Raw genomic sequence first — 19,182 nt, 5'->3', positions numbered from 1 at the left:
AAATTACTAACCTAAGTTATCAACGCTGCTTTGAAGGTGGTAAAAATCAAATGTTCACACAGCAGGGATCCCAAAAATACTTTAAAAATTAATTAAGAAATCTGCAGTTCTGGAAATTCCTGAGGCTGGGCTGTCTGGTTGGAAACCGTGACTCTTCTGCATCGCAGAATCAATGTCGGAATGTATTGGGTAATGGCAGTACAAAGATACACTGTCTGTGCAGCTAATGTTGAAGAAAAACCCCATTTCTTTATGAAATAGAATCTTTCCAAAGAAATATCTGCACTGCAGGGCGGCGAAGCACAGCCAAACAGCACCACCTCATGGACACGGCCTCGGAGCCGCCGCTTCCAGCGCCCCTGGTTTTGTCTCCTGATTTGTTTCCCTAAAATACACACACCTCTGCCTGTGCATAAATACCCCGTGCCTTGGAAATCTATCACTGCTGGAAAATGTAACTTCTTTTTTTTCTTCTTTTTTTATTGGTCTTTCAGGCATCTGATGCCAGCTCTGAGAAACTGTTCAACGCTGTCACAAATAAAGGTAAGGCTGCAATTCACATCCCAAACAGATTTATTTTCCTTTTTTCCCCACACGTTTCTTTTCATGGCAATTTCAATGGGAGATGAAATGTAACTTGTCTTGCAGAAATGTCACAATCAGCTTGTTAGTGCTTTTTATGTTTCTCTGGGTTTCAGACGTGTTCTGTATGCTTGGTAATTGCTTTGCTTAATATAAAATATAGGCTTTAAATAATGCATTGCCTGCCAGGTCAGAATTAATTTAAATAACAATATTAGGGAATAGTTTATTTTACAAATGGCTTTAATTTAAGCTCATTTAAATAACTGTAAGAGTTTTCAAAATGTTTTAACTTGATTGTTACTCATCAGCTCCATGATAGACGTGGAATTATGAATAGCCAATTTGCACTGCTGACAGTAATAACCAGCCAACGTTTAGTATTCACAGGATAATAGTCATAAACCATGGCTTACTGTGCTGTGTGCTTTCTGTGGAGTTAATAAATGATAGAGAGGGCCACATTTAAATATTCAGTATCCCATTAATTTCTTCCAAACAGCAATCCAAAGACAGAGCTGCTAATGATATAACAGCACATTAAGGGAAAGCTTGCCCTAAATCAGCGCCCGTGAGCTGCCGTGTGGAGCTGGGCCCTTGTTAGAAAGCTTTGGGGATCCTTTCCATGTAATTCCCCTTTTTGGTCTGATTTGTGTTTTTGCAAGGAGGGTGGAGGGAGCAGCTCCAGGCGTGAGTTGCACAAACAAGTATAATTCAAAGCCTTGAGAACGTGGCTGGTTTTTACCCCAGTGTCCTGCTTTTCTCCAGCAGCACATGGGAAGTGCCTGGAGCAGGGTGAGCTTCTGGCTGTAAACCTGGGTTTTATCTGATGGGGTTTGGATCACTCTTGGCCTTACAAGAGGCAGATTTGACTGGTTTGAAATTCAGGTGTGTTCTGTTGGCCGGGTGTGGTTTTGCTCAGTGTTTGCCCTGTGTGCTTCTCCCCGTGTTCGGTTTGTCACTCCAGTGAGTCCAGTATTCCAGTATTTCTCTGTGCTTTTCAATTCCACAAAGCTGGGATGGTTTAACTGGGGACAGAATGTGACCCCGTTACCTTTGGGATTCCCATGCTGATCCGCTGCTGCTTCTGAAGGCTTCTGCTGCATATTGAATTATACCTGGATTTAATTGCATTACAGATCCATAGTCCTGTTTTTCATGTATTAGCATCCTCTGGAAGTAGTCTGGATTATTTCTGTGGTCTAACCAGGTTATCTCAGTTGGCAAGCTGATTTATCCTTTGTGATTAATGGCATTTACAGGTTCCCCAGGCCTCTCCGGAGGCTGAGAATAGGTGGCACAACCATTAGAAAGGAAGAGCTTCGTGTCTGGAGTGACCCCAGGCCCCCAAACTACATGTGACTGCATCTTTATTTTGCTAATTTGCTGTAAAAAGCTTTGGCATTTGAGCAGCCCTTTCTTGGGGCTGGGCCAGGGCAGGAGAAGCCGGGTGAATCCACATTCCTGGTGCAGGCCTGTAACCAGGGTGAAGGGCTCCTCTCCTCCCCAGGAGGTGACTGATGAAGAGTAGGCCCCTCTTCCTCTTCCTTTGGTTCTTTTTTGACTCAAACACATTTCCCACATTCTTATTGCTGTTTACTTACGGAGCTTGATTCGTGGCATCCCTTTGGATGTGAATACCCATGCTTGACAGGGAGCCTTTTCTTCAGAGGTACTTTTCTTTGGTGATTTAGTTCCCTTGAAAGGATTAGGGTTTCTTTGTGTAGCCTAAAATCAACATGGGCTTTTCGAAGCTTTGCTTGGGAAACCATACACAAATAAGCTTTTTAGTTGATGGTAGATTATTCCTTTGCCCCTTATTTCCATCAAAATGGCATCTTTCTTTTCTCCTCCTGAGTTTCCCCTTAAAGCCATATGCTAATTCCTGTTGGTAACATGAATGACAAGGGAGGAATCAATGCAAATCCAGGTGCGGCCAAACTAGGCTGGCTGGTATTTTCTTTTTTTTTTTTTTTTCCTTACCCTCTTTTTTTTCTTTTTTTCCACTGGGAGAAAGAGATTAAGGGGAAAGAGAACGGAAAAAGCATAGGGGACAGTTTTGTCAAAGGGATTAGCATTCAGACTACAAAATATCAGGAAAAGAAGCTCAGAAAAGCTCCCCTGTTTGGAGATAATGTCAGTAATTGCTGGCAGGCAGGTGCTGGGCTCTCTGCCGGGACGGGGGGGTTGTTCCTGCTCTCAGTGTAGCCCTGGGGAGCTCTGAGTGCCCGGGGGCTGTCAGTTTGATAAATTCCGAGTTCAAGTTCCTTCTCCACAGCTCAGGCTGTTCGCTTCCAAGCCAGCTCTTCCCCACTGTGTTGTCCACGGCTGCTTTTGCCAAAAGCAATAAAAGTCACTCATAAGAAAGGTCAGATTTGCATTGGGTAAATCATGATGAAAGCTGCTAGGCTGGGAGGGCTGGGCAGCCCTCTGTGTCCATGGCCTCTCCTCTTGGGTGTCCCACAGCCACCCGTGTCTCACACGCTGCTTGGGTTTTTCTTGCCTTTTACAAAATTTTTTTAGTATTATTCCTAACTGAAGTAGCAGAAATTACAGAAGTAATTTATCTACAGAGCAGGTAAAAATCCTGAAGCATTTTGCATCTCATATATACATTTTGTCCCCTTTCTGTCATTTCGTTGTGGACTTCAAGGCTTAAGATGTGCTCAGGCTCATGGAGTGATGGATTAGTGTGGATGTGTAATGTGGAACAGCCCCTTCCTCAGAAACACTAAGAATTTAAAAAATCCAGAGCCAAGTGAAATCCCCCTCAGGCCTCTCTAGAAGAGCTGGTAAAACCCCTTGAGGAGAAGTCTCTCAGCTCCCATTTAGGACTTGGCTGCCCTTGGAGCTGAATGGAAAGGTGCATCGCTGAATCTAGAAGGGTTCTGTGAGCTGTGGGGGCAGCCAGTGGATGTTGGGGTCCCCTCAGGGCTGTGAGGCACCCCTGTCACCTGCGTGCTGCCACCACTCCCAATGGTGTGCAGCAGGGCTGGGAATTTGGGAGGGATGGAGCTTGGTCCCCAGAGCAGGAGCTCCTCAAGGAGAGGTCCCTGTTTGTGGGTCAGAGCCCTGCATCCCTTGGCTCTGGCAGGAATACCCTGCAATGGTTAAATTACCCAGGGAGATGGCTCCCTTGGGAACCCAGGTGGCTGTGCAGGGAGGGGAGCACCCAGGGGTCTGGGCCTTGGTGGTGCTTGACAAAGGAGCTGTCAGTGCCTGAATAAATGAGCTGGGGAAGAGCTGGCAGAGGAGAGCATCCCCACCTGCAGCTCCTGCTCTCCCTCCCTCACTCCCCGTGGGATGGCCCTTCAGTTGGAATTGCTGCTCGTACTCTGTGTGTCACTGAAGGAACAGAGCTGCCCCACACCCTGAGAGTTTCACCTCAGCACCATTAATCCCAGCCAAAGTACAGGGTTTGTTCATGAATTTTTGTAACATGACTTCTCAGCATAATTAAATTCCATTATCTCTCAATAATTTAAATACACACATCTGAAGCTGCAGAGCAGGCAGCTCTTACTACGACTGTGTGGTTCATTTATGTTAACTCCCTCCTACATACCCTTGGAAAACAGCTTTTCCTGAAGGGAGAAATGAGTCCCAGAGTGGTGAAGTTTTCATTTGTGCTGTATATTGAAGTTTGCCTTTGATCAGAAGCACAATTGGGCTGTTAGAGCTTTTTATGTTCAAATTGTTTACAGGATGTTCATGTAAACTTTATGAATCCTTCTGCTGCGTGGCACCACCAGCTGTCAGGGAAATATTTATACTCTCAGCTGGAGGTAGATCAAGGCATCTGGGTTAGGAGGCCGCACTGGTGGCTGAAATACCAGTCAGATCAAGCCCTGGCTTTTTAGGTGCTTCTGCAGCAATATCCTGCCCTAAAAAAAACCCAGGCGTGTTGTTGTTTCTCCCCTTGGCTGCTGTGGTGAAGCATTTCTTGAGGATCCTCTACAACATCTGTTTCTGTAAACAAGCGGGGAGCTGAAGCTGGCAATTCCTTCCCTGCTGATCCCTTCGCAGGAGATCCTTGGCTGTGGAGAGGTGCTCTCACTTGTGAATAAACCATCCCCACGTGTGTAAGCCATCCCCACGGGAATCAACCATCCCCACGCGAATGAACCACCCCCATGCGAATAAACCATCCCCACACAAATGAGCTGTCCCCACGCGAATGAACCACCTCCACGCGAATAAACCACCTCCACGCGAATAAACCACCTCCACGCGAATAAACCACCTCCACGCGAATAAACCACCTCCACGCGAATAAACCACCTCCACGCGAATAAACCACCTCCACGCGAATAAACCACCTCCACGTGAATAAACCACCTCCACGCGAATAAACCACCTCCACGTGAATAAATCACCCCCACGCGAATAAACCATCCCCACGTGTATAAACCACTCCGACGTGAATAAACCATCCCCACGTGAATAGACCATCCCCACATGAATAAACCATCCCCGTGGCTTCTCAGGGTGGGTGTAAGTGTATCCAGCACTCTGCAGGCAGCACATGTGCAGTGTTAATGTGATCAGAGGGGCTGCCTCCCTCCTTTCCAGGGTCTGGAGGAATCCACAGAACATCCTCACTCACTTTTGGGGTGTATTCTCAGTCTCATGTGCAGTTTTTGGGATGGCTTCTCCCTGCTCCCTCTTCTCACTGAAATACCTCTTCCTCTCCTGCTCTTGGAGCTCTGGAGCAACCCCAGCCCTGCAGGGAACTGGCCCCAGGCCAGCAAACCTCAGGGACTGCTGAATCATGCCTGGTTTTGTGGCAGTTTTGATGTGACCCCACAAGTGGCATCTCCTCCCCTTTCTGGTGGAGGCTTCCTTGGTGGCTTTGAGTCACTGCTTTGCTGGTGTTTTGTGGGTTTCAAATGCCTTTTCAGTATTTTCCATGTGGAAGTTCAGTGTCTCATTAGGGAGAGGCTGAGCAGTGGAAAAAGCTGTGGGTTTGGGGAGGCTGGGTTTAGGGTACCCCTGCGTTATGTTAGAAGAACTGCTGGGTCACTTCACTCTTCACTTGTGAGTGAAGCAGAGAAAAAGGTCAATAAATGCCTTGCAGTGGTGCTTTGTTCTGCTGCACAATGAGCAAGGCAGCTGTTCTGTGCCAGGGAGGCTTCATGTGAGCAGGGAATTGGTTCAGAACATCCCTTATGGCTGCACCTCCTCAGCACAAACCACTCCTCTCCAGTCCTACACCTTCCATGCCCTCTCCTCGATGTGTTTGTGGTTTTTTGGCTGGACTCTGGCTGCCAGCTGAGTTCTGGGGTGCCAGGGCTGTGGGGTGCATGGGCTGTGGGGTGCCAGGGCTGTGGCTCCCAGGACTGGGAGGTGCCAGGTCTGTGGGGTCCCAATGCTGTTCTGTAGCTGCAGGAAAAGGTCACTGGATAATGGGATGTGTCCAAAGGGGCAGGTGAAAGTCTGAGGTAGCCTCTTCCAAAAATTTCAGATTCTTAAGTTAAACTCACAAAACAGGAGCTTGTCAAGGCTTCATAGGTAACCTGTAGGTCAGTAATTCAAAATAAAAGCAGAAAGCAGCCAGCATGGGACAAGCACCTGAAGGCATTGGCTTTTCCTGACCAAAGCAGCAGAGGGAGAAGTTGCAGGTGTTGTTCTGGGCATCTCTGCCCACCTGGGCTGGTATCAGGTACATTTGTGGTCAGTTAGTGATCACATGCACCAAGAGTTCATTTAAAGGTGTGGGTTTTTGCAAAGTCAAGCTATTCCAGGCTAGGGAGCAAAATGGCAATATTTGCCAGCACAATTGTATCTAATATGGGGGAGTATTTGTTTTGTAGATTAGCCTGTATTTGATTTTCTCAAAAAAGACATAAGTGTGGGGCTGTAAATTTGTGCTAATTGACTCAAAAGAAGGTGGAAAAATTCTGGGGATAGGAATGTTTTGGTGACAGAGATCCTGCCTTGCCATACCTGTGGTTGGGGGTCCAGGCTGGAGGCTGCTGTGGGATTTGGTGAATGGAGCATCCTGCAGACCTCCCCTCTCTGGCCTGCTGTTAGTCTCTCCCTTGTAATAAAATGTTATTTTCTCTGAAAATGTATGTTTATTTAACTAGGTCTCTTTTTGCTTCACAATCTGGATTCCATTCAGTCAGTTACCACTCCAATTAACTAACAATTATTTAACATTAACAGTAATTACAGACGCCAGTTAAGCGCCTACAGATGTCAACTGTTAGCTTTGTACCTAATCACTCAATGAAATGGAGAAAGTTCAACAAACATCAATTAGCCAAGCAATTAGTATGAGGTAGGAAAGAGCATGTTATCGTGTGTGAGCTGATTCAATTTATTTTATTTTGTCAGTAAAACACACACAGGCAGACAAGCAGCAATAAGTTGCTGAGATTAGATAAAGCTGTATTGTTTTGCTGCTTATACAAGGGTTTTTTTTCTCCCCCCTCCTGTTCTCTCCCTTACATAGCTTCACTGTGCTTTGCCAGGCATTTGTTATCTTATCAAATGCATTTCATTTCCATTGGAAAAGCACAGCCATGGCACAGCAGAGGGGTTTCCATCAGGTGTCACCTGAGCAGAGCCACTCCTGCTCAGCCTGGCAGTGAGTTTAACCCAGGCTTAACCCAGGAGTCAGGCCAAGGACACCACACAATGATCTGTGGCTGTGGGTGAGCTCCTTCACTGGATTTGTCATTTAGTGTTGGTTCTGGATGGATTCTGGTTCCACAGCCCCTTGCTTGGGTTGTGAGGGGACCACAGGGCGTTCCCAAAATGTGCCACTGTCACCCCCAGCCCTCCAGGGGAGCAGTGGGGCCTCCAGCAGCACCATGGAATATCCTGGGGGATTGTGTGCCCTGCCTGGCTCCAACATAAAATGAAAACAAAGAGAAGGAATGGGCCATAAATTAACTTTGCCTAGAGAGAAGGGGTTGATTCCCAGCCACCAACCAAGTTGCACCACCAGCTTCTCTTCTAAGATGGTTTGAAGTCAGGAGAGCTGTGCAGAACCTGCTCAGGGTGTGCCTATGGGCTGCTCAAGTTCTGGGGTGCCCAGGCTGTGGTTTTGGGGTGCTCAAGTTCTGGGGTGCTCAGGCTGTGGCTGTGGGTGCTCAGGCTCTGGGGTACTCAGGTTCTGAGGTGCTCAGGCTGTGCCTATGGGGTGCCCAGGCTGTCATTATGGGGTGCTCAGGCTCTGGGGTGCCCAGGCTGTGGCTCTGGGTGCTCAGGCTGTGTCTATGTGTACACAGACTTCCCAGGCTTCCCAAACACCCAGCTGTGCCACCAAGCCCCCAGGTCACCTCCCAAGCCCTTCTCCCACAGGATCTGCTGCCTCCTCACTTGGCACAGTGACACAGCCTGAGCCAGGGCTGTTAGACAGCCACCGTAGCTTAAAAAAGAAAAAGCAGCCCAGAATATCCCACATCCCACAGGCTTGACACTCTGCATGTCAGTAGGACTTTTGCAGGGACATCTACAGGAATTGTGGGTGGGTTTTTTTTTTCTTTTTGTTTTTTGCTGTTTTTTTAATAAAGTCTTAAAAGTTGCTTAAAACCAAAGCAAAAGGGCTTTTTTTCCTTCAGTTCTCAACTGTCCCCAAACAAGAATGCCTTTTGCCTTCAGAAAGGCTGGACAGGGTTTGGAGCAGCCAGGTCTGGTGGAAGTGTCCCTGTCCACAGCTGGGCTGCAGTGAGATGAGCACTTTAGGGTCCTTTCAGCCCAAACCATTCCATGATTTATCATCACCCTGACATATTTTAAATGTTTCCCCACACAAAACGATCCCACAAAGTCAGATGTTATTTTATCATGCAGACTGCCCACAAAAGCCCATGGAGTTCTATGAGTTAGTCCTTGTTTTCCAAAGTGTGGGAACAGGAGTGGAGAACCACAGGCAGATCTCACTATTGCTTTCCAAAATCTCAGCTCTTTTTCCTAGAAAAACACAGAGTCTGAACATGGGAAGGAACTCTTCAGTGTATGACCTGAGTGCAATAATATTTGTCTGAGTAGGCAGAAAAACTGAAATCAAGGTTCCCAGTGGGAGCTGCCACGTTCCTTCTAGTGGCAAAGGAGACTTTGTGAAGGATGACACTTCAGTCTGGGGAATTTTTAGCTTTTGCAGGGCTCAGCACAGATTATCCAAAGGCAGGGCCTGGTTCTGAAGGGGTGCTGTGAGTCTCAAGAGATGGAGGGGGTTGTGACAGAGCATTTCTGGGCTCAGGGCAGGATAAAAAGGCTCTGATTTGTCCTTGTTTAGGCTTCAGCTCAGTCTGGTGCTTCCTTGCTTCAAACACTTGTCAACACCCAGAATTTACCTGAGTGCTCTTCTGCATGAGAGTCACAGGAATAAATCCTGGGACACCCTGGGGACTCTCAGCCCCCCAGGATGACTGAGATTTCCTTTTATCTTATCCCTGCTGGATGTTGGTGAGTGAGAGGGACTCAAGCCTCTTTTGCTGTCCTGTCCCCCGCAGGTCCCATTCTCTTTCCCCAGCTGGCTGCTGAGTTGGGCAGTGTGAGCTGAGTGATTGCTCACCAGAAACCCAACACAGAAAGGAACAATAAAATAAAATAAAAGAAGGGTAATTTTGCAGCTGAGTTGCTCAAATGAAAGATGAGGTAGAGCCTGGGCAGAGGGGCTGCCCCACCAAGGTGTGAAGGATCAGGACAGGGCTTCAGCTGCCATCAGCACTTGTCCTGGTGCTGTCCAAGGCATTCAGCTATTCAGGGGAACAGGAGCTGTTTCCAAGCTGGATGTGACTGACTGAGAGAAGCCTCAAGTGTGCCTTGCACAGTGTTCAAGTGGTTTAAAGAAGCCAATGTCAATGTATACTTAGAAAGTGGCAAACAGAGGAGCAGATAAACGGAGTGAAGTGCTCTCTAGAGCAGTTAATGGCCTTGGCTTGCACAGCCTGGGAGAGAGAGGTGGGAGCTGGGAGGGGGCTCCTTCTGGAATTATCATAGAATTGTACAATCCCAGAATGGGTGGGCTTGGAAAGGACCTTAAACCCATCCAGGGACACCTCCTACTGTCCCAGGTGCTCCCAATGTCCAGCCTGGCCTTGGGCACTGCCAGGGATCCAGGGGCAGCCACAGCTGCTCTGGGCACCCTGTGCCAGGGCCTGAACACCCTCACAGGGTGGAATTTCTGAGCTAAAAATGTTGTTCCCAAGAAACCCTCTCCTTCTTCTCCTCCTTCTCCTTCACCATCTCCTCCTCCTCCTCCTCCTCCTCCTCCTCCTCCTCAGCTTTTGCTAAGGCTGCTCATAGTGGGGCCAGGAGGGAGGTCACAAGCCCCAAACCCCACCAGAGCTGGAGCCTTTGCTAATGCAGCAGGATTCCCCTGGCACTTGAAATCCTGGCTCAAGACACACTCACAGCTTGCCCTGAGCCCTCCAGAGCCACCTGATTAACTCCAATCTCCTGTTCACAGTCTGAGGAGCTCCCCAAACCTCCTGTTTCCCCCTCATCTCTACTGATTCAGAAGTCATGCATGGCATGTGCCAATCCAGCTTCTCCTCCAACCCCCTTGGGAACCTTCTCTGGGTCACTTTGTACTCTGAGGTCCTTCATGGGGTTTCACAAACATTGAAGGTCTGGAGAACTGGGCCACCTGGGCCAGCCTAGGCCTTGGTGAGAGAGATGGGGAAGGACCTGGGAAGAGGCATGAGTTGAAAGTGCTGCTGAGCTCCCCCAGCCATTTGCTGTGCTTTCCAAATACCTCAAGTTTAGTGGGCAAATTTGGAAATTAGAGGCAAAGGAATTGGAGTGGCTGGTAAGAGAAAACAGCTGCTGCAGAGCAAGCTGGGTCCTAAGGAAAAATGACTCCATGGAAATGGGTCTGCCAAGTAATAAAGCCACAAATAAATACTTAGTTCATTTACTAGGTTGTTGGTGCCATAAGCACTGAAACTTCATTTATTAAGAGAAGCAACATTTAAAAATCAAAAGCAGATGAGCAAGGTCCTGGTTTGCTGCTGCTGGCTGGGTTTATTGCTGGGGTTGTGTGCCTGCAGCTTTCAGCAGGTGTGGGAGCTGCCTGGGGACCTCAGCACCAGTTTGTTCTGTCCTGTGATAATAACTGTTGGGTTTTTTCTCCTCTCCTTGCCCATATTGTTGAGATAAATGGTTATTAAAATCTGACTTTGGCAGTTTTCCAGCACCAGGCAGGACCTGCTGCCCCTGGGGAGGGGTGGGAAGCTGTGCCAGGGGTACAGAGCCTGCTGTGGGTCTCACCTCAGGGCTGGGTCAGCCTTGGAACTGCAAACACAGCTCCCCTGGCACCCTGGGGTGGCACAGAGACACTGCTGTCATTGAGGGAATTGTTCTCCCAAAGCAGGTGATCCTCAGGTGTTTTGCTTAGGGAGGCAGGGAGGCACTTCAGGCTGTGATAGATGGAAAATCTGATGCTGAGTTTGTGACATTCCCTGAGAGAGAACAGCTGGAATCTTTCCTCTTCCATCTGATTGCATCTAGGGGAGCTTCTTCAGGTTCTCCTGATGATCTTCTGAGGTCTAAACAGGTTTTACATCGTTTTCAAGTTGAGGAGAGGGGGTGAACTCCTGGGCTCTCACCTCCTCACCAGGAAAGGCAGAGGAATGATCTTGGCCTTCATTCATTGCCAGAAGTTCAGTCTGTGTTCCTAACTCACAGTCAGGTGGGTGTTGATTTGGAGCTGAGGGTTGCTGCTGGGTGAGTGCGCAGCCTGCAGAGCCTTTGGGATCTGGGAAAGCTTTCCCGTGTGGGTGGAAGGGTGGAAAGCAGTCAGGGTTTTGGAAGGAGCAGTGTGGAAGGTTATGCCAGGTTCTCTGAACACATTCAGGGATGAGAGCATGCTCAGGAGCAGCCCTGGAGCACCAGGTTCCTCCTCTTTCACCACACCAAGAGAAATCCCATGGCTGCATCAGACACATCTAAAGCCACTCCAACCAGAGTCATTTTGAAGACATCCTTGAGCAAGCAGCTCATTATAACCCAGTTCATACTTGAACAGTTGTGTCTGGCTGCAGACAGGGTGAGCAGCCCTCAGAACACACCAGCAGCTGCCTGTCCTGGGTTTCTGTGATTAAAATGACCCCCAAGGTATCAGAAAGTCTCTTTTTCCCAGCCCCACAACTGCAGAAGAAGTTGAGATTCCTCAGCTCTGCTTTTCAAGGTTGTTTATTTTCTCTGATCTGTTCCATCCTGTCTCTGACCTGCTGAGATCTGTCCAGCAGGCTGGGTTGTGGCACAGTCCCTGCCTTGGGGTGCTGTTGGCTTTTTATACTAAGAACTGTGTGTGCTTTATTTACAATAATTCCAATACCTATCACCTATGTTAGACAGTCTGTCTCTGCCCTAAACCAATCCAGAAGTGTCACCATCACAGCAGAAGATGGAGGACAAGAAGAAGGACAAGAAGGACAGGACATGTCCAGATTCCTCCATCTTGCCTCTTGAACCCACATTTTAAATCCCCAAAATTCTACTTTTTCACCCTGTGACAAATTCACTATCATTCTACTCAAACTCTTGTGGCTTGAAACTCCTCACACAGAGTTGGTAATTGTGTCCATGGGCTAAAATCAAAGGCACAGGTGTTTGTGACTCTGTGCCAAGGTCTCTGAGCCCCTGCCAGGGTCTGGAGTCACCCAAGGCATTCAGAGCAATGCGCTGGGCTCTGACACCTGTAGTGCTCAGAGGGATGAGCTCACCCTGCACTGGGGATGTCCCTGTGCCTGTGGGGTGCTCCCTGTGCAGCTGGAGAGGTGTCCTGGCATCTGCAGCCATCCCTCAGCCCCAGCCAGGAGCACACAGCTCCCTGAGACTGCCCAGTCCAGGCTCCAGGAGGAATCACAACCTCAGGGTGCAGAACCTCCTCCTTGACCGCTTGGAAGGGTAAAGCAAAACCAACTGGCTCTGTGGGTTGAATTAGAAAACTCTTGTTTCTGTGTTGCAAAGATAATTTTTCTTGTCTAACAGCTTTTTTTCCATGCTGAAGGTCAGTGTTCCTTCAAACTTGGCTGTTTTGCCTGCTCTTGTGTGTTCCCAGTGGTTTCTCTGGATATGCCCACATTAGTGACCTGTGAATTTATACTTTGAAGAGGCTTATCTCTAGAGGTACATGTATCTGCATAAATATTTAAAAAAAAAAAGTCTTCTAAAAGTGACTCTCTGGAACCACCCAAGGCCAGGCTGGATGGGGCTTGGAGCAAGCTGGGATAGTAGAAGGTGTCCCATGGAAGGGGGGTGGGAATGAGATGAGCTTTGAGGTCTTTTCCAACTCAGACCATGTGACGGTGTTCACAGGGGTCTGAGGATGAGGGAGGAGATGAGGATCTGACTCCATGTTTCAGATTTGTGATTTATTATTTTATGGTATATATTAGATTTAAACTATACTAAAAGAATAGAAGAAAGGATTTCATCAGAAGGCTGGCTAAGAATAGAAAAGGAAAGAATGATAAAAAAGGCTTGTGGCTCTGGCTGTGTATCCAAGCCAGCTGACTGTGATTGGCCATTAATTAGAAACAACCCAATGAGACCAATCCCAGATGCACCTGTTGCATTCCACTGCAGCAGATAATCAATGTTTACATTTTGTTCCTGAGGCCTCCCAGCTTCTCAGGAGGGAAAAATCCTAAGGAAAGGATTTTCCATAAAAGATGTCTGTGACAAATCCATTCTGTGATTCTTTAAACGATCATGGCCCAAAGTGCCCTCAGATGCTGTGTGCACTCCTGTGGTGCAATTTGGACAGATCAAGCCCAGTGTGATCAGAACCCCATCCCACAGAGTGACCTGAGCTGATGTTGAGGGTGTCCTCTGCAGTGCCAGGTGTGTGCTGGGGGCTCCCTGGTGTCACCCCATCCCTGCCAGTGCCACGGACCCCAGGGGACACCCCCAGAGCAGGGGCAGGACTTGTGCCCGTCCCTTGAGCTCCTCAGGTCACTCCCTGCCCCTGAGGTGCCTTGGGGGTGCTGGGCCTGCCCTGAGCTGTTTGTCCATCTGCTCCTGGATGTGCTCTCTGTGTCTGATGCTGACTCCCAGTCTGGATTTCCCACAGACACCTCTGGCCCTGTCTGCACAGCCCCTCACTCTGTGCACAGCAGGCTCACAGCCAGCACTTGTGGGAATCACTGTAATACAATTAAATGGTGATAACAATCAGCTGGCAGGCTGTTCCACTTGTCTGGAAAGGGCTGGGCAATGTGTGCATGTGGGACAAGTCTGTGCATCTTTTGAATTAATAAAAAAATTTTGTCGACAATCCAGCCTGCAGTAAATTAACACCTTGCTTAAATAGCTGACAACTTGAAGGAGGGGGTTGGTGTTTTAATACTTAAGCTTGTTTTCTCTGTCTTCACATGCCCTGTCCAGCATCTCCTCTTACTCAAATATCCTAATTGCTCTCCAGCCTTTCAGCAGCACATCAGTTTAGTGCTTGCTGCCAGGCTGCTTGTTCACCTCAAGGCCTCATTATGTTTTGCCACTATATCAGGGCCAAAAATAACTTGACAATACCTGCTCGATGCAGAGGTCTCTCAAATGACAAACACATAATTGGGTGAAGCAAACCCTGAGCACAGTGAGCTGCTGTGTGCACAGCCCCTGGTGACTGCAGCCACCACGCTGCAGAGAGTGCTGGGACACAGGGGACAGCTGGGGATGTGTGTGGGATCTCCTCAGCAGCCCAGGGCAGGCCACGGCCATCTTCCTGCAGGTACAGGGCTGGCAGCTTGGAACAAAGGCTTAACAGAGGCATTTGATGAAATAATAATTAAAAAACAGTGGCACTCACACACTGTGATCTTAGGGGGTCTGTGGGTGTGATGGGAAGTGATCCATCTGTGCCTTTTAGTCTGATATTGTAATTCATTTCAAGCTGATTGCTGTGCATATTTAAAAATTAGGTTAGCTGGTAACTTGTATCTAATGATGGTTTTGATTACTCTGGCAGTTTACAAACAGCAATGAAACCTCTTGTACTGCACCAGGGTCCCCAAAGTCAGGTGTCCCCAGCAGGACAGTCCCTTTGGGGCAGTCACTGTCCTGCAGCCCTTTGGGTCAGCTGGGCTGTGCCAGCACAGGGGCACAGGGGCACAGTCCCACATCCTCAGGAGGTGCTGGGTGCTGCCCTTCCCACAGCAGCACAGCCCCAGCTCTGCTTGTCCTCCTGGCACCCCCCAAATCCCCCAAATTCCCCTAGTCCCTCTGGGCTCTGGCAGCATGGGGCTCTGGGGTGTCCAGGGAGCTGTAGGAACACAGCTGGAGTTCACAGCTGGGCCTGGGGACACAGGGATTGGCTTTAAACTGAAGAGGACAGGGCTGGATGGGATATTGGGAATGAGGAATTGTTCCCTGTGAGGGTGGGCAGGCCCTGGCACAGGGTGCCCAGAGCAGCTGTGGCTGCCCCTGGATCCCTGGCAGTGCCCAAGGCCAGGCTGGACAGGGCTGGGAGCAGCCTGGGACAGTGGGAGATGTCCCTGCCATGGCAGGGGTGGCACTGGGTGGGCTGTAAGGTCCCTTCCCACCCAAACCTTTTGGGGTTCTCCGAGTAGCTGACACTGCCAATCCTGTGTGACTTCATGGATAAAATAAAATAGGAATATTCACAAATGTGTGAGAGACTCTGTAACCTGACATTCCTGGAATTGCTCCTGTTTTAGCAGTTTTTAACTCCTTTTTTGTGCTTGTGAGTGAGCAGCAAGTTGGGATTTTCTGCCAGCTCAGTCCCATTGTGTGCCCAGCAGCCGAGCAGGGGATGGGAATGCTCCTGCTCCTGTTCCTGCTCCTGCTCCTGCTCCTGCTCCTGCTCCTGCTCCTGTTCCTGCTCCTGCTCCTGCTCCTGCTCCTGTTCCTGCTCCTGCTCCTGTTCCTGCTCCTGCTCCTGCTCCTGCTCCTGTTCCTGCTCCTGCTCCTGCTCCTGTTCCTGTTCCTGCTCCTGCTCCTGCTCCTGCTCCTGTTCCTGCTCCTGTTCCTGCTCCTGTTCCTGCTCCTGCTCCTGCTCCTGTTCCTGCTCCTGTTCCTGCTCCTGTTCCTGCTCCTGCTCCTGTTCCTGCTCCTGCTCCTGCTCCTGCTCCTGTTTCTGCTGCTTGCTGAGCTCAGGCAGGCAGTCTGGTGAGGAGAGGGAGAAGCAGCACCATGATGTTGTGATTCAGAAAGATGCTACAGCAGAATGTTACTTGTTTTGGCAAAGAATCTGTAGCATTTTTCTGCAATGTTTTATGATTCTTCTGCTGCTAGCAGTCAGCATGAGGAGTGGCCAAAATAACCAGGGCAGCTATGGAGACTTCAAAGCTCAGTTTGTGGTAAAAGTCTGCTTTCAGAATCTATGTGTTCATGTTGCTTATTTTAGTAAACATATTATGGATAAAGTAATTTCTAAATGCAAACAGGAGGTAGGGAATAGGATTCTGTCTTTGAGCTGGTTCTTCAGGAAATGATAAACAGACTTTAGCAGTCTGCATTTGAATATTTAGGCTTTATTTGCTTTCCTTTGGCTAACCATGGAACTTAAGCACTGCTTAAAACCCAGAGTTTATCACTGGGCTTTCATTTTCTCTCTGCAACTTAAACTTTGCCCTTTGTGGATGGAGTGAATCCATTCTGTTGGGCTGTGGTTTTAATATGGAAAAAGCAGGCAGAGAACTTGCTCTGACAGGAAAAGGTAAATGATTTGCCTTCGTCTCAGGCAGGTTAGATTTTTCTTTTTCTTTGAAATAAAATTGCTTATAGTCTATTTACCTTTTCCCCTGAGGAGTAAAGGGAGGTGGAGGCAGCACATACTTACTGACACGGTGTGTTGGAGATTTCTCTCCTTTCAACAACAACTCATCAGCCAGGAGTGAATTTCCTGAGGCTGCTTTGCTGATGGACGTGCTGAACCTTGCCTTGTGAGCAGCACATTCCTGGCATGAAATCCCATTCCTGGGAGGAAATCCCAATCCTGGCATTTCATGCCCTGGTGTGAGGTGGGAGCTGCATGGAGCAATAATTCATATTTATTGGATAGATTAGGAACCAACAGCAGCACGATCAGAGATATTGTGTTTTAGTAGAGGACTTGAAAGGTTGGGATGAGCCCAGAGGAGGCCATGAAGGTGCTCCAGGGGTTGGAGCTGCTTTGCTGAGAGGCTCTGGAATGACCTTATTGTGGTCTTGCAGGGCCTGAAGGGGCTCCAGGAGAGCTGGAGAGGGACTGGGGACAGGGGATGGAGGGACAGGACACAGGGAATGGCTCCCACTGCCAGAGGGCAGGGCTGGATGGGATGTTGGGAATTGGGAATTGTTCCCTGTGAGGGTGGGCAGGCCCTGGCACAGGGTGCCCAGAGCAGCTGGGGCTGCCCCTGGATCCCTGGCAGTGCCCAAGGCCAGGCTGGACATTGGGAGCAGCCTGGGACAGTGAGAGGTGTCCCTGCCATGGCAGGGGTGGCACTGGGTGGGATTTAAGGTCCTTTCCAACCCCAACCACTCCACGATTCCACGGCTAAACCTTCAAACCCCATTTTCTCAAATATAAAAATAATTGTAGATTCAGGCATCCCTTGGAGAGCTGCAATTAGTTGTGAGAACAAAAGGCTTTAGAGTTACACACCGTTACAATCATGTTCTTTAAAAGTAAACCAAATTTACACAGCCTCCTCCTCTCCCTGAGCATCTGCAGGAATGCACTTTCAGGTACATAAATATATGTATGTTTTTAATAATGCTCCCTCGTTTGACATGGTGTCTTGCCAGAAATGAAATCATTAATGAACTCCAGAGGGGATTTAAGCAGATCCAAAGCTGCTCATTACATCTATTTTTAAGTCTGTTGCTGCACCGAGGGCAAGGGGAATCTGTTGGAACCTGTAGAGTTAAAACTTGTAATTTTATTTGCTAACACTTGCAGAAGATTACAGCAGTGATCCCAGGCCCTTTGATGTCAGGGGGAGCAGGGGGATCATTAGCACAGGATTATCCCCGTTTCCCTCATGCAGTGCAGCCAGGGAAAGGCTCCCTGTGTCCATGTCCTGCCCCTGGGAAGGCACACACAGGGATGGGGTCTGGGGATCCTCCCAGGCTGTGGCTGCTCCAGGCCAGGGCAGTGTGGGGTGTCTGTGCACTCTCAGTGCTCATGGAATCCACAAAGCCTGGCACTGTTAAATTTGAAAATAAATAATCTAAAATCTTATCCTTGGAGCCAAGGTTGTGGATGACTGCTGCTGATTTGAGAAATCTCCATCTCTGACCCTAAATATTCCCCAAAAAGGTGTTCTCAGAGGTGTTAGGGTTTTGTCTGGGAGCCCCTCTGCTCTGGGATGATGGACACACAAACATCTGCAAGCAGCTGGGACAAAGGTGCATCAGGGCCAAATGCAGCTTTAGAAGGAAAGACCCCCTTGTGGCAGCAGGGTAGAGAATGGAAAAATAACAGAAATGTCTGCACAAGGCAAGGGGAGTGTGGGGCTGCTGCTGGTGTTGGGTTCCCTGCAGGTATTTAATGGGGTTTGCTGTGACATGTCCCAGTTGCAGAGTGGTTCTGGAGCTGACAGACTGTGCTCAAGGCAAATTCTTTTCATTAAGAAAGGATTTAATTAATTAGAGCCGACTGCCGGCTGACAGGTTAATTGACAAGGGAAGTGGGCCCCAGAACCTGGAGGTGAGGTTATTCTGTGGCTTTAAATCTCTGCAGTCTCTGGTAAAACTTGGCCTTGCACTGGAATGTCAGGGAAATCTCACTGGCTGCTCTGCAGGGCACGGTGCCTGAAAGGATTTGCAAGAAAAGCTGCAGTTTCCTAAAATTCAGTTTTCATGTAAAGATCTGATCTGGCAAATTTATTCTAGGCTAAGGCTGATTGAAGTGTTCCAGTGGCAGCTTTGCTCACGTGGAATGGGTTGGGGCTGACAGGGAGCTCACGTGGAACTTCTTTAATTGCCTAAAATAAAACGTACTGCATCTTCTTTTTAACTGCTGAAATAAGTAATCACTTGCTCCAAGAATTGGGAGTTCTGAAACCACTCTTTTCTAATAATTTGCTTTTTTTAAATGGAAATGAGCTTGGGAGTGGGTTTAGTGATTGATAGGAAGGTAACAGAGCAGAGTGAGATTGAAAATTCCTGGGAGGGTGGGCAGGCCCTGGCACAGCTGTGGCTGCCCCTGGATCCCTGGCAGTGCCCAAGGCCAGGCTGGACAGGGCTGGGAGCAGCCTGGGACAGTGGGAGGTGTCCCTGCCATGGCTGGGGTGGCACTGGGTGGGATTTAAGGTCCCTTCCAACCCAAACCATCCTGGGATGCTGTGAAAGGGCAGCACAGGCTGACTCCACTCTGGGAGCTGCTGACAGAGCTGGGTTCAGTCATTCTTCTCCAGATCCATCTGGTGAGCATAAATGAGAAAAGGGAGGGCTTCTGGTAGTTGTTCTTTGAGCCATGTGGAAACCACATTTACAGGGTAAAGAGATAATACAGAAAATAATGAAAATATAATAGAGCAGGGTCTGGAAAAATCCAGCTGGAAAACTGTCATGACCTCCAGAGTCCACCAAAGCTGTTCAAGGAGGCTGTGGTGGGGAAAAGCCACTCATCAGATTTAACCCTTTCTGTTTTGTCCAGGTTATTCCTTAGATCTGGATGTTAATCCTTTAATT

The 19,182-nt window shown here is 48.6% G+C and overlaps 1 protein-coding gene across 1 annotated transcript in view; it reads left to right on the top strand.

Annotated features, from left to right (window-relative positions):
* The window catches only part of AUTS2 (activator of transcription and developmental regulator AUTS2), an 802,406-nt gene that overhangs the window by 729,274 nt on the left and 53,950 nt on the right, over nucleotides 1-19,182 (top strand). The window contains exon 6 of the mRNA XM_059486924.1: nucleotides 495-543. Coding sequence (XP_059342907.1) covers nucleotides 495-543 — 49 coding nt within the window. The remainder of the gene's footprint in view (nucleotides 1-494; nucleotides 544-19,182) is intronic.

Source organism: Ammospiza nelsoni, chromosome 21 (genome assembly GCF_027579445.1).
Source record: "Ammospiza nelsoni isolate bAmmNel1 chromosome 21, bAmmNel1.pri, whole genome shotgun sequence".
Classification (NCBI taxonomy): Eukaryota; Metazoa; Chordata; class Aves; order Passeriformes; family Passerellidae; genus Ammospiza; species Ammospiza nelsoni.
The sequence above is the reverse complement of the archived record's forward strand: the minus strand, read 5'-3'. Positions and strand labels throughout refer to the sequence as shown.